At 41.7% G+C, this 15,052-nt stretch overlaps 1 protein-coding gene across 1 annotated transcript; it reads right to left on the bottom strand.

Annotated features, from left to right (window-relative positions):
- Window positions 1-5,366: 5,366 nt before the first annotated feature.
- Window positions 5,367-13,625, bottom strand: LOC135094848 (uncharacterized). Its single transcript, XM_063995294.1, has 2 exons — window positions 12,102-13,625; window positions 5,367-9,396 (listed from the first exon to the last, which is right to left on the bottom strand). The coding sequence occupies exon 2, from the start codon at window positions 8,164-8,166 to the stop codon at window positions 5,374-5,376; it is 2,793 nt and encodes a 930-aa protein (XP_063851364.1). The 5' UTR covers window positions 8,167-9,396; window positions 12,102-13,625; the 3' UTR covers window positions 5,367-5,373.
- Between the last annotated feature and the right edge of the window lie 1,427 nt (window positions 13,626-15,052).

Here is a 15,052-nt window from a genome sequence, read left to right as displayed (position 1 = left end):
GGTGAAATATTCAAACTGAAAACTGAACAGGAGGAAACAAGAGTGAGAGAACAGCATATTAAGAAAAAACAAGAATTACAAAACAACTTAGAGAAAGTGATGAAAGAAAATAAAGATCTGAAAGCAGAACTAGTGGAAGATGAGCAGAGGATGAGAGAGGGAGTCATGGATGAAATGAAAGGCTGGAAAATAAAAAAAATATAAAGTATATGTTGACTAGGAAATAATTGAAAAGGAACTGAAAAAAAAAAATTAAATTGTAGACAAGGGAGTGGTGAAGGCACTGAAAAAACAATGAAGATCTGGTAAGAGATGCAGTAGATAAGAAGAAAAGTGTTATAGTTTATGGAATAAAGGAGAATACACCATACAAACTGAAAAGAGAGAAAGAAACAAAAACAGTGAAGGATTTGTTGAAGAAACTAAATGATGAAGATGACACTATATTCGAGGAAGAAGTGAAAGAAATTGTTTGACTAGGACCTTATCTGGAGAGCAAAACAAGACCCATGAAAATAAGACTAAATCACAACAAGCAGCAGAAGAGATACTAGAAAGAACATCCAAACTAACAGAAGTTTAAGATTGCAAAGATATATCCGTTAAGAAAAACAGAAGAAAAAAAAATGAAAGAAATGTATAAAGAAGGTAAAGAGAAAAATTAATCAAGAACAGAAGAAAAGACCAAATTTTTTTTTGAGTTTTGGGAGACAGAGTAAAATGGTACATAAAGAAAAGGGAATAAATTAAAATAAAATAAAGAAAAACAGTAAGAATGAAGGACTCAATGTGATATATACCAACATAGACAGACTGTTACACAGAACACTGGAATTACAAGACTATTAAAAGAAGAATCCAAAGGTAGCGTGTTTAATGAAAACTAAGCTAAAAGAAGAGAATCAGATTGTCATAAACAGTAACTTCAATATATGGAGGTGTAATGATAATGACATGAAATGAGGTGAAGACAAATATAGTGAAATATGGGGAAGGAAAAGCAGAAATAAGGAGTCTTAACTTGGAGGATAATAATGGAGAAATACTACCAGTTAAAACAGCCTATGTACCACCCAAAACAAATTCTTGGAGCAAGGAAGACTATGAAAAAATAATAGAGAATACCATTCAGTGCTTGAGTAAATTAATCAAAAGTAATAAAAGAGTATTATTGGTTGGTGACTTCAATTGCAAAGAAGTAAATTGGGAAATATTCGAGGCAGGAGCAAATGAGACTGCATGGGGAGAAAGATTTCTGAAGCTGACTATGGAAAACACAATGATGCAATAGATAACTGAAAATACAAGATATAGGGGAGATGACAAACCAACAAAATTTGACCTAATATTAACAAAAGGAATCAACCTAACTAAAGAATTAATATATGTGTGCCCCATGGGAAAAAATGACCATGTAATGACAGGAACAGAAACGGATAATGATGTCAGTGAAGAGGATGAATTATATAAAGAAAACAGAAGAAACTATGGGAAAGCCAATATAGTTGATCTTAAGAGATTCTATGAAGAAATGGACTGAGGAAAGCTGAAAAGAGCAAATGATGTGCAAGTATGACATTTTTATGAAACTATATGAGAAAGGAGTGAATAAAGATGTCCCACTATACAAACCTAAAGAAAAAGGAAAACAGATGTGGTTCAAGGCAAGATCTGGAGAGAGAGAGAGAGAGAGAGAGAGAGAGAGAGAGAGAGAGAGAGAGAGAGAGAGAGAGAGAGAGAGAGAGAGAGAGAGAGAGAGAGAGAGAGAGAGAGAGAGAGAGAGAGAGAGAGAGAGAGAGAGAAAAAAAAAAGAAAAAGAAACATGGATTAAAATGAAAAGAAATTGAAACCAAAAAAATAAAGATGACTTTAAGACAGTGTGAAATGAATATGTGAAAATAAGAGAGAGGAAAAGAAAGGATATGGAAAAGATATAGTTGAAAGTGCAAGGATGAACCAAAACTGTTCTAGAGGTTCATAAATGGAAAAATTAAACTAAAAGAAAAAGTTGAAAAGTTGAAGGATGGAAATGAAACATATGAGGACCCAAAAAACATGAGTGAATTGGTAAACAAAAAGTCTCAATAAGTTTTCACAGAAACATCAGAATATAAAGAACCACAAGATGAGAAGACAAAAAAGCAAATGTAGGAAATTACAATAATCAAAGTTTATAAAATGATGGAGGAACTGGAAGAAAGAAAAACAACAGGATCAGATGGAGTATCAGGTTTCATTTTAAAAGAGTGCAGAAACAGTTATTCAAATCAATATATGACAATATAAAGTGCTCAATATCAACTTGAAGAATGCCTAAGGAATGGATGAGAGCAAACATCATGCCAATTTATAAAAGTGGAAAGAAAGAAGAGCCACTAGACTATAGACTAATATCAATGACCAGCATATTATGTAAGATCTGTGAAAAAAGTGATAAAAAAGCAGTGGACAAAATTTCTAGAAAAACATGATATAATAAATTAAAACAGTATGGCTTTAGACAAAGAAATCATGTGTAAGAAATTTCATGAGCTATTCAAGTGACTGATATAACACAGGAGAGGGATGGATGGGTACACTGTGTGTATTTAGATCTTGAAGCAAAAAAAAAATAAATAAATAAATAAAAATAAAAATAATAATAATAATAATAATAATTTAGACAAAGTTTCCCACAACAGGCTGCTATGGAAGTTAGAATATATAGGAGGATTAAATGGAAAAAAAAAAATGGATGGAAAGTTACTTATAGGGAAGAGAAATGAGAACAGTAGTAAAAGATGTGTAATGAGTGCAAAACTAGGGCACAGTTAACCTACCTTAATTAGGCTCACCAAGCACTCACCACAAGAACCCACTGATTAATTTAAACCTCCTGCTTAGGTTCACAGAAACCCGGGCCACAATTTAAAAATTTAATGGTTGGGTACATAATAAAGAAAACACAAATGAGTACATAATAAAGAAAACACAAATAAAATATGAGTGCTTAACACTCTTAGAGGCCACACTGCTGGCACTCCAAAATACCTGATCCCATGAGAAAATGGGTAAATCCACATACAAATAAACAGGAGAAATAAACACTTCACGCACCAACACAAGAAATGTTATATGCCACTGACACTGTCCCACCCTAACCAGTACCCCCAGGATCCTCACACCCTATAGGCCCAACCGCACACCGACCCAACGCGCTGAAGGTACGCCACTACCACTACCCTGAAGTACTGCAGCTCTTCCTCCATGCACGGCGGTACTAACACCATAGCAGCCAGGGACAGCAAGTTCCTCACTGCAGCCTCCTTAGTTCACAGTATCTGCTACGGTGCCACCTCACTGACGTCCCACAGCACACTGCCAAGACCAAACTCCTGCAAATCAAATGGCAAATCCACCACTCCTCTGCACCCTGTCTCTCTCTCGCTCGCCTCTCCCGCCAAAATCCCCACAACAACAAACCTTCAGGGCCTTAAGACTCGTTTTGGCGGGACTCGCTGACTAGTCTGTGAGCCTCTCGCAGGCGCGCCCACTTCAACTTCTTACACTCACCCCCCCTGAACTTTGTGCATGCCCTCATGCACAATCCCCACAGCCAACACAAGACGAACCTGTTGCACCCCTTTCAGCAATCCTACTAGACCTCCTGAGTTGAGGGGCCTGAACCCCTTTAACCTGCTCTGAGCCTTCACCACTCTGTTCATCTGGCTCTTCACCAGGCCCTAGGGCATCCTCTCCCTCCTGCTCAACCACTGAGTCCACTTGTTCCTCTGAGTCCGGTTCTGGAAACCCAAAGCGCTTTAACACTTCTGTCATATCTGGCATTTCTACTTCTTCCTCCTCTGGTGGCCCTTCATTACTTGTCCCTGCTGGCACTTCATTACTTGTCCCTGCATGGCCCTCACTGCCATTCCAAGGACGCAATTTACTGCGATGTAACACCTTACTACAGCTGGACTCACCTTCTGGTCTGACCATATACACCCCACTCACCCCATCCAACACCTCCTCAACTTCCCACACCTCAGCTGCAAACTTAGGCTGAATCTTCCTCCTACCTAGTACTGCATTGTCCCTTAGCAACACTCTTTGTCCCACCCTCAATGGCTCTGCTTTTCCTTGCTCCTGACATTTCCACCTATTGGTATTGTGGTAACTCTTGATGTTCAACTTAGCTGCTTTCCAAGCAGCCTCCTGTGTCTCTCTGAGCTTCCTAATCCACATGCTATGGTTAGTAGGCTCACTATCAGTTTCCTCACAGAACCTATCCAAAGGTAAATGGGGCTCCACACCAAACAACAAATAATGGGGTGAAAAACCAGTGACAGCATGGGGTGTGGTATTATAGATGGCAGCGAGGCTTGACAAGTGCCTAGGCCAATGCTCCCGCTGTTCCTGACCAAGGGTAACTAACATCCCATGTAAGGTGCGGTTAAACCTCTCACAGATCCCATTTCCTTGAGGGTGATACGGGGTGGTACGAGACTTGGCTACATGGTAATACTTGCATAGTTCCTGCACTAACTTTCCCTCAAAATTCCTACCCTGGTCACTATGTACCCTTTCTGGGCAACCAAAACGGTGAAAAATCTCCTCCACCAAGATCTTGGCTACTGTGCTTGCCTTTTGGTTCTTAGTAGGAAAGGCCAGGGCAAACTTGCTAAACACATCCATCACCACCAATACATTTTCCTTGCCATCCCTGGCCGGATCCAGCAAAGTGAAGTCAACAGCCAACACTTCCCAGGGGCGGTTGGCTTCCAACGTACCCAACTTAGTCTTGGCCCGCACACCCTCCTCCTTCCCCATGACACAGACTTTGCACTTTGCCACATACAATTTGATGTCTTCATGTAGTCCTGGCCAAGCAAACCTATCCTTCACTAGTGACGTTGTTCTAGCAACCCCTTGATGACCCCACTGATCATGAGCAGCTTTAAGCACTTCTTGTCTCTGATTCACTGGCAACACCACTTTCCACTTCCTAGAATCTGTCTCCCTTCCACGCCAGTAGATCACCCCATGCCTCATAATGAGGGACCCTCTCACTCTCCACCATTGTCTAAACTCCTCTACTTGTAGCAACTGCCTTAGTTCTGTTGGCCTCACTCTACCAATCATTTGTCTCCACAACTTCCCTACAACTGGACAAGACTGTTGCATATCCCTAAGCTGCTCCTTACTGGCACCACGCCATACCTGCATCACAGCCGCCCCTTTCACCGAGGTGTTAGGACTGGTTTCCCATACCTCCTTCTCTTCCTCCCCTCCCTCAATCAATTCCTGGGGCCTCCTCGACAATCCATCCGCGTTACCATTCTTCTTCCCTGGCCGGTATTTCACCTCAAAATCAAACCTTCCCAAGTCACCCAGTCACCTACTCTCCACTGCCCCAAGCTTGGCAGAGTTCAAATGTGCCAATGGATTATTATCCGTCAGCACTATAAAATGTCCACCCACCAGATAGTGCTTAAACTGCTCTGTCACTGCCCACTTCAGAGCCAACAGCTCCAACTTCCTAGAGCTGTAATTGCTCATGTTCCGCTCTGACTTTCTGAGACCTCTACTTGCAAAAGCCACCGGATGCAACCTCCCATCATGCTCCTGAGATAAAACTGCTCCCAGTCCTTCAAAGCTAGCATCTGTCTCCACCACAAACTGCTTGCTGTAATCTGCACTTTTCAACACTGGAGCCTGACTTAACTTCTCTTTCAACAAGGCAAATGCTCTGGCCTCATCCTTCCCCCAATAATCACTCACTGCTGCCTTAGAATCACCACTCATCAAAGCATGCAACGGAGCAGCCACCTTCACAAAATTTTTCACAAACCTTCTGTAAAAGGACCAGAATGCGACAAATGCCCTGACCTCCCTAACAGTGCGCGGAACTGGCCACTCCTGTACAGCCCGTATTTTCTCTGGGTCTGTATTAATTCCCTCCTTAGAAATGATAAATCCAAGGTACCTAACCTGGGGCTTTAGTATGTGGCATTTGGAAGGTTTCAACTTCAGCCCATGTTTCCTCAAAAGCTTCAACATTCCCTCCAGTCTATCCAGATGCTCATCCACACTCCGAGCAAACACCAACAAATCATCCAGATACACCAAAAGAGTCACAAAAACCTGATCGCTAAACACATACTCCATAAACCTTTGGAATGTTGCTGGGCTAATGGATAACCCCATAGGACAGCGCACATATTGATAATGGCCAAATGGTGTTACAAAAGCAGTCTTGGGCCGGTCTTCTGCCTGCACAAGAATCTGATGATAACCTGCAGCTAAATCAAAAGAAGAAAAATACTGTGCCCCAGCTAATGCATCTAGTGTGTCTTGTACCCTTGGTAATGGGAAGGCATCTTTCACTGTCACCTCGTTCAGCCTTCGATAATCACCACAAAGTCGCAGCGAACCATCTTTCTTCCTCACCATCACTATTGGGGCTGCATATGGGCTCACACTCTCCTCTATCACTCCCTGTTCCAACAGTCCCTTTACATGAGCTTTAACCTCAGTGATACATGGGGGAGGAATATGTCTGTATGGAAGGCGAATGGGCACTGCACTATTGAGGTGAATTTCATGCTCCACTCCAGTAGCACATCCCAAATCCTGCTCGTTTTCAGCAAACACATCTCCGTACTCATGGATCAATCCATCCAGTCTCTCCAACTGTGCTGAATCAAGCTGACTCTCATCCACCTGCACCCCTAGTCTGTCCCTGAACTCCTTAACCACTGAAGGAGGTGCAGTCTGAGCTATTGTGTGTGTGTGAGCTCTTCCCACAGTAACCTCCCTTCCATGAGAAACTTTGGCTACCTTCCACTGTGGCCTGAATTGCACATCTGCTTGTCCCAGGTTACCCACTGACAGCCATCCTTCACCCTTAACCACTCTGGTATAACTGGGAAATATACACAAACCTTCAGGCACCCAGTAGCCCTCACCAGGCACTAAGGGCTCCAACACCACACTATCTACATCTACTTCCTGTAAACTTTCCACAAACACTCTCATTATTCTTCTGGTACCAGCCGGGATTACTAAATCCTGTTGCTGCTGAATTACAGCAAACCCCAGAGGCTGTTGTGTCACCCTCAATTTTGCCTCAATGGCACGGACACACCTGCCCCACTTCTCAGTTAGCCCCAGGTGCACGGCTCCCTTCAACACATTCATTCCAAACAACACTGGCAATGTAGTGCCCTGCACCACACCACTCTCCCCACCACCACCTTTCACAAAAAGTCCACAGTCTTTAACACTTTTTCCCTCAATTTCCACATTCACCTTCACATAACCCAAACAGGGAATTTCCCTCCCATTTGCATCTGTAATCCGAATGTCCATCCCATAGATCACAGCTTGCTTGGGGAGGAGGTGCTGTTTGTACCATTCCTCTGTCACCAGACTGACCTCAGCACCAGAATCAGCCATAGCACTTACAGGTATACCATTCACCAACGCATCTATCCTCAGAGTCTTTCCAAACAACTTAACTTTCCCTCTTTTTACATCATTCCATTCCTCGGTCACATTAGTCACACTCCTTATCTGAGCTGTAGTGGGGGCCCTGTCGTCAGGCCTTGAGAGCTGGCCCCTTGTTCTCAAGGACTCCTGTTTTCCCGCTGTCTTGGACACCAACTCCTTGAACCATTCACACTGATATCCCAAGTGTCCATGTTGTCCACACAAGGAGCAAGATGGTGAAGAAAGGGTACTCCTCACAACTCTCTCTGGCTTTTTCCCACTCACTAACTCTGCTTCTTCCTTCACAATCCGCTCAGCCTCACTCACTTGGTCTGCTGCTTGCTGAACCATGTCCTCCCACTTCACAGGCTGGTGCTTTTCCCACCATTTTCCCAACTTCACTCCTACTTTTCTGTCTCTCAAATTCCTACAGAACCATGTAGTTAGCAGCCATTGCCGTTCTTTATCTCCCTTGTCTCTCACTTTGTACATTTTATCCACAATAACACCCAGAGAATCAGCAAATTCCCACACTCCTTCACCCGGCTGTTGAACCCGAGCATGCAGCTGTTTTTCTAAGTCTGTATAATTCAGTTCTGGTCCAAAAGCAGACCTCAAACAATCAAAAAGGTCAGACACAGTCTTCACAGTACTGTTGCGGACCCTTCGACAGGGCTGGGCCTTCCAAGAACCCATACAGGTATGACACTCCCTCAGAGCCCTGTAATCCCAGCTGCTTTATTTTCTCTGTGGCATCCTCTACCCAGTCATCCAACTCACTGGCCCTCCGTACCCTTCCAGAGAATTTTCCAATAGTGGGGACAGGACGTGACCACACCATGTTTTGCATGTGCCCCATTTGGTCAAACTTATTACACAGTTGTGCCACTGCTTGGGATAACTGAGCATTGGTACTGATTAAGTTATCAACTACCTCTGGGGTCACTTCCACCTCCCTGCTCTCCTCCTTACACTCAACTTTAACCCCAGCTACACCTTGGCCATCAACATCACCCAAACACAACAAATCCTCCATTGTGCAGGAGTAGTGCCACACTAACACTTAAGTGGATTTTGCCAAAAGCACTGGACCCAAGCAGGAGTTTGAAACAATTTCCCCAAAAGGGCATAGAACCACGCTCTGCTACCAATTGTAATGAGTGCAAAACTAGGGCACAGTTAACCTACCTTAATTAGGCTCACCAAGCACTCACCACAAGAACCCACTGATTAATTTAAACCTCCTGCTTAGGTTCACAGAAACCCGGGCCACAATTTAAAAATCTAATGGTTGAGTACATAATAAAGAAAACACAAATGAGTACATAATAAAGAAAACACAAATAAAATATGAGTGCTTAACACTCTTAGAGGCCACACTGCTGGCACTCCAAAATACCTGATCCCATGAGAAAATGGGTAAATCCACATACAAATAAACAGGAGAAATAAACACTTCACGCACCAACACAAGAAATGTTATATGCCACTGACACTGTCCCACCCTAACCAGTACCCCCAGGACCCTCACACCCTATAGGCCCAACCGCACACCGACCCAACGCGCTGAAGGTACGCCACTACCACTACCCTGAAGTACTGCAGCTCTTCCTCCATGCACGGCGGTACTAACACCATAGCAGCCAGGGACAGCAAGTTCCTCACTGCAGCCTCCTTAGTTCACAGTATCTGCTACGGTGCCACCTCACTGACGTCCCACAGCACACTGCCAAGACCAAACTCCTGCAAATCAAATGGCAAATCCACCACTCCTCTGCACCCTGTCTCTCTCTCGCTCGCCTCTCCCGCCAAAATCCCCACAACAACAAACCTTCAGGGCCTTAAGACTCGTTTTGGCGGGACTCGCTGACTAGTCTGTGAGCCTCTCGCAGGCGCGCCCACTTCAACTTCTTACAGATGTAAAAACTGAAATGGAGAAAAGTAGATAGTGGAGTACCACAAGGATCAGTGCTGACACTAATACTTTTCCTGATCTACATAAATTATATGCTTGAAGGAGTAAAGAGTTACATGAATTTGTTTGCAGACAACAGAAAAATTACAAAGACATATAAGAAACAACAAAGACTGAAATTCTACAAGAGGATTTGAATAAAATCAGAGACTGGAGTAAGAAATGGGAATTTAATGTGAAAAAAAAGTCATGTAATGGAAATGGGGAAAAGTGAAAAAGAGACCAAAATGGATATATAAAATGGGAAATGAAGAAATAATAAATGTACAAGAAGAGAAAGATATGGGAGTGGTAATACACTATAGTCAACAGTTGGAAAGATACATATTAAATGGTAAGAAATATTGGAACAACATTCCACTGTATGGGTAAAGACATGATGAGAAAGATAGTTACCACTATGATTAAACCAAAGCTGGAATATGCTCAATCAGTTTTATCTCTCCACAAAAAGAAACATGTCAAAACACTAGAAAGGATACAAAGGATGGCAATGAAGATGATTCGAAAACTGGAAGAATTAACATATGAAGACAGGTTAAAGGAAATGAACCTGCCAACATTGGAACAAAGAAGAGAAAGGAGAGACTTAATACTGATATATAAATTGTAGAATAGAGTGGTAGAAATTGATAATGAGAAACTACTGCTAAGAGAAGTAGAAAATACCAGATACACACAAGGCCACAACAAAAAACTAAGAAAAGGAAGATGCTTAATTAACATAAAGAAATATAGTTTCCCACAGAGCAATACAAAAGTTTGGAACAAGATAGGTGAGGAGATAGTACTGGCAACAAATGTGCACAATTTTAAGGAGAAATTTAACAAGTGTAGATATGGAGACAGAACCGCATGAGCATAGCTCAGGCCCTGTAAATTATAATTAGGTAAATACAACTAAGTAAAAACACACACACACACACACACACACACACACACAAAAGTATTTCTGTCACTGATAAGCTGTCAACAGAAGTACATGTAAGAAGGAAGACAGGGTAAACATATCATCTGGTGAGAAACATAAGAGCAGTGTTCAACTATCTGGATGAAGAGATGACACTGAATTTCATTGTGACAATGATAAGACCTTGTTTGGAATATGCAGCAGTGATATGGTTTCCCAGCACTAAAAGGGGCATAAGAGAGAGAGAGAGAGAGAGAGAGAGAGAGAGAGAGAGAGAGAGAGAGAGAGAGAGAGAGAGAGAGAGAGAGAGAGAGAGAGAGAGAGAGAGAGAGAGAGAGAGAGAGAGAGAGAGAGAGAGAGAGAGAGAGAGAGAGAGAGAGAGAGAGAGAGAGAGAGAGAGAGAGAGAGAGAGAGAGAATAAGAGCAAAGACAAATTTGCCTCAAACCATATCAGACCTATCATATGAAGAGAGACTAAAGAAACTAAACCTGCCCACCTTGCAAGAGAGGATAGAGAGTTGACTTGATTGCCTTACATTGGATTTTGTCGGGCTATGAAATGATTTGGTGGTGAGAGACTTTAGAAGCACAAGAGGGCATGAGAAGGTGAAGAAGGGATATTAAGAAGAGCAGTTTCCTGCAAAGGCTGCAGGAATCTGTATTAAGCTACATAAAGAAGTAGTAAATGCAATCACTATAAATGATTTTAAGGAAAAACTGGATAAGAGTAGATATTGAGACAGGACAGCACAAGCTTAGACTCCTCCCGTAAACCACAACTAGGTAAACACACACACACACACACACACACACACACACACACACACACACACACACACACACACACACACACACACATGCCATGGAAGAGGACCAACAATAGAGAATGAATATAATATGATTGAAAAGGAATGCAGCATTCTGAAAATTATGTGCACAAATATATATGGGCTTGTGTCAAGTACATTAGAAGATAACAAACCAGATATTGGATGTTTAATAGAGACCAAATTAAAAGAGGAAACACAAATAAAATATGGAGGAGAGATAGAAAAGATAAAGGTGGGAGAGGAGTGTTAATATTGGTGAAGAAGGATATCTTTGTTGAAGAAGTGGAATATGGTGATGGGATGGCAGAAGTTTTAGGAATTGTAGTGTGCTGATTCCCTGGTCACTTATAAAAAAAACTTATTCAGAGAGAGGAGAAAAAATAAAATAAATAAATAAAAAATAAATAAATAAATAAAATAAATAAATAAATAAATAAATAAATAAATAAATAAATAAATAAATAAAATATAATAAATAAGTATTCCTAACAGTTGACTAAAAGAAAAAAAAAAAATCAGTTACTGGCTTAAGTTAAAAAATCAATAAAGAAATAAATACTTTTACTAAACACTCTCGAGGTCACAGAAAAAAAGATAACACTAAAAAAAAAAAACAGACCGAGGAGGATTCTTATCTATTCAAATCCCCTTTTTGGGGCAGCACCATCTAGCTAGCTAACTAACTAAACACCAAAGATCCCAGAGTGCTAGTCTGTCTCTTTGTAGAGAGTGGATGTTTGCATAGTGGCTGTAGGCAGGTCAGGGTCTAGGTGAATGGTGGGTGGGCTGGCCACACGACCACAAAGACTTGTCTGCAGAGAAGACACAGCAGGAGTAGAAGTAATGGTGTTAAGGAACAGGTCTCTAGGCAGCCCTGGTGGTCCCTCACAGCCCCATGGTGTCCATGTGGTGTTACCTTGCAATCCCCAGGATGACCTGGGTTGACCTCATCCAGCTGCCTTGTCCACTTGGTCCCTCCTTGATGCCCTTCAGGGGAATGTTGGGTGTCACCTCTGCTGGTTGCTTCTCAGGAGAATGTAGTCACCACTGTGGGAAATCAGGGTCCACCTCTTGACTGGTTACAGGTCGGAGTCAGAGGGAGGGTGAGGGTGGTGGAGTGGATGCCAACAAGGTGTCGATATCACTGTGCCCCTAGCTTGGCAGGTGGTGACTGGCCATGACATGCTTCCGCACTACTTAATCTTTCTAGAATATTCCTATTCCCTACTTGCTTCTACTAAATCTAACCCTCTGCTTGGGTTTGACATAATTATTGCACAATATTCATGTTTCACTGAATTTTCTGGACCTTCTGACTGAGTGGCTTGTAATGTGCTTTTCAAAACAAGGTGAGTGAAGTGTCCATGAGAGATTTTCAGGGAGAATTAGTATAAAGTCTCCCCTTAGGTATAAAAAACTGTGATACAGTAGTTAAAGGCAGTGAAAAGAAAAAGAGAAAGATTATTGTCACATATACCACCCAAGACAAATATATGAAAGACAAAAGAGTATAAGATGCAAGAATTATGGAAATGCTTGGAAAATATGATCAGAAAAACAAATAAGGTGTTGCTCATGGATGACTTTAATTGAAAGAATGTTAATTGGGAGGAGTTGGAACTAGGGGAGGGTGTAGATTTATGATATGAAGAGATAATACAATTAGAAATGGTGAATACTTTAGAGCAATGGGTAGACGAAGCTACAAGATACAGAGGAGAAGAGCAACCTTCAATGTTTGACCTAGTGTTTACAGGAATCTAGGCAAAATATGACGTAACTGCCCCCATTTGGAAGTTATCATACTGTAATAGGGATTAAATTAGAAGCGATAACAGTAAAGGATTCGAAAAAATACAGAAATGGCAGACTAAACTATGCAAAGGTAAATTTTAAAGAACCTAAAAAACTTTATGGAATTATAAAGTGGGATAGGCTGTTGTAAGACAAGGAAGTACAGACAAAATGTGAAGCACTGTTAAATACGTACAAAGAGGAAGTGTTTAAATTTGTACCAACGTACAAAGTGAAAATGAGTAGGCATAGTTGGTATAATGCTAGATGTGGGAAGGGAAAAAGGGACAAGGGCAAGACATGGAAAAAAGGTGAAGAAGCAGTGGAATAAAGGGAATAGAGATTATAAAAAAGTAAGAAATTAATATCTTAGGAAAAGAAGAGAAGAAAGGAACTTTGAAAAGAATATAGTGCACATATGTAAAGCTTTTCTATAGAAACATTTTTTTTTTTTTTATGTAGGAGGGACACTGTCCAAGGGCAACAAAAATCCCACTGAAATGCCAGTCCCAGAAAAGGGTCCAAAGTGGTAGTCAAAAACTGAAGGACAAGTGTCTTGAAACCTCCCTCTTGAAGGAATTCAAGTCATAGGAAGGTGGAAATATAGAAGCAGGCAGGGAGTTCCAGAGTTTACCAAAGAAAGGGATGAATGATTAAGAATACTGGTTATGGTAACTCTTACATTAGAGGGGAGGACAGAATATAGGTGAGAGAAAGAAGAAAGTCTTGTGCAGCAAGGCTGCGGGAGGAGGGGAGGCATGCAGTTAGCAAGATCAGAAGACCAGTTACCATAAAAATAAAGGTAGAAGACAGCTAGAGATGCAACATTGCAGCGATGAGAGAGATACTGAAGACAGTCAGTTAGAGAAGAGGAGTTGATGAGATGAAAAGCTTTTGGTTCCACCCTGTCTAGAAGAGTGGTATGAATGGAACCCCCCAGACATGTGAAGCATACTCCATACGTGGGCAGATAAGGCCCTTGTGCAGAGTTAGTAGCTGGGGGAGTGAGAAAAACTGACGGAGACATCTCAGAACGCCTTAATTCATAGATGCTGTTTTAGCTAGAGATGAGATGCGAAGTTTCCAGTTCAGATTATAAGTAAAGGACAGACCAAGGATGTTCAGTGTAGAAGAGGGGACAGTTGATTGTCATTGAGGAAGAAGGGATAGTTGTCTGGAAGGTTGTGCTGAGTTGATAGATGGAGAAATTGAGTTTTTGAGGCATTGAACAATACCAAATTTGCTCTACCCCAAACAGAAATTTTAGAAAGATCAGAAGTCGGGCATTCTGTAGCTTCCCTGTGTTAAATGTTTACTTCCTGAAGGGTTGGACATCTATGAAAAGACACAGAAAAATGCAGGGTGGTATCATCAACATAGGAGTAATAGGACAAGAAGTTTGGCTTAGAAGGTCATTGATGAATAATAAGAAGAGAGTAGCTGACAGGACAGAACCCTGAGGAACACCACCGCTGATTTAGGAGAACAGTGACCGTCTACCACAACAGCAATAGAATGGTCAGAAAGAAAACTTGAGATGAAGTTACAGAGAGGAGGATAGAAACTGTAGGAGGGTAGTTTGGAAATCAAAGCTTTGTGCTAGACTCTATCAAAAGCTTTTGATATGTCCAAGGCAACAGCAAAAGTTTCACCAAAATCACTAAAAGAGAATGACCAATACTCAGTAAGGAAAGCCACAAGATCACCAGTAGAGCGCCCTTGACGGAACCCAAACTGGCGATCAGACAGAAGGTTGTGAAGTGACAGATGTTTAAGAATCTTCCTGTTGAGGATAGATTCAAAAACTTTATATAGGCAGGAAATTAAAGCAATAGGGCGGTAGTTTGAGGGATTAGAACGGTCACCCTTTTTAGGAACAGGCTGAATGTAGACAAATTTCCAGCAAGAACGAAAGGTAGATGTTGACAGACAGAGCTGAAAGAGTTTGACTAGGCAAGGTGCAAGCACGGAGGCACAGTTTCGGAGAACAATAAGGGGACCCCATCAGGTCCATAAGCCTTCCAAGGGTTTAAGTCAGCGAGGGCATGGAAAACATCATTACAAAGAATTGTA

The sequence above is a fragment of the Scylla paramamosain genome, chromosome 47 (assembly GCF_035594125.1).
Source record: "Scylla paramamosain isolate STU-SP2022 chromosome 47, ASM3559412v1, whole genome shotgun sequence".
Taxonomy (NCBI): domain Eukaryota; kingdom Metazoa; phylum Arthropoda; class Malacostraca; order Decapoda; family Portunidae; genus Scylla; species Scylla paramamosain.
The sequence above is the reverse complement of the archived record's forward strand: the minus strand, read 5'-3'. Positions and strand labels throughout refer to the sequence as shown.

Coding starts and splice junctions, on each gene's coding strand:
- LOC135094848 (XM_063995294.1), bottom strand. CDS start 8,166: ATGGGTTCTTGGAAGGCCCAGCCCTGTCGAAGGGTCCGCAACAGTACT.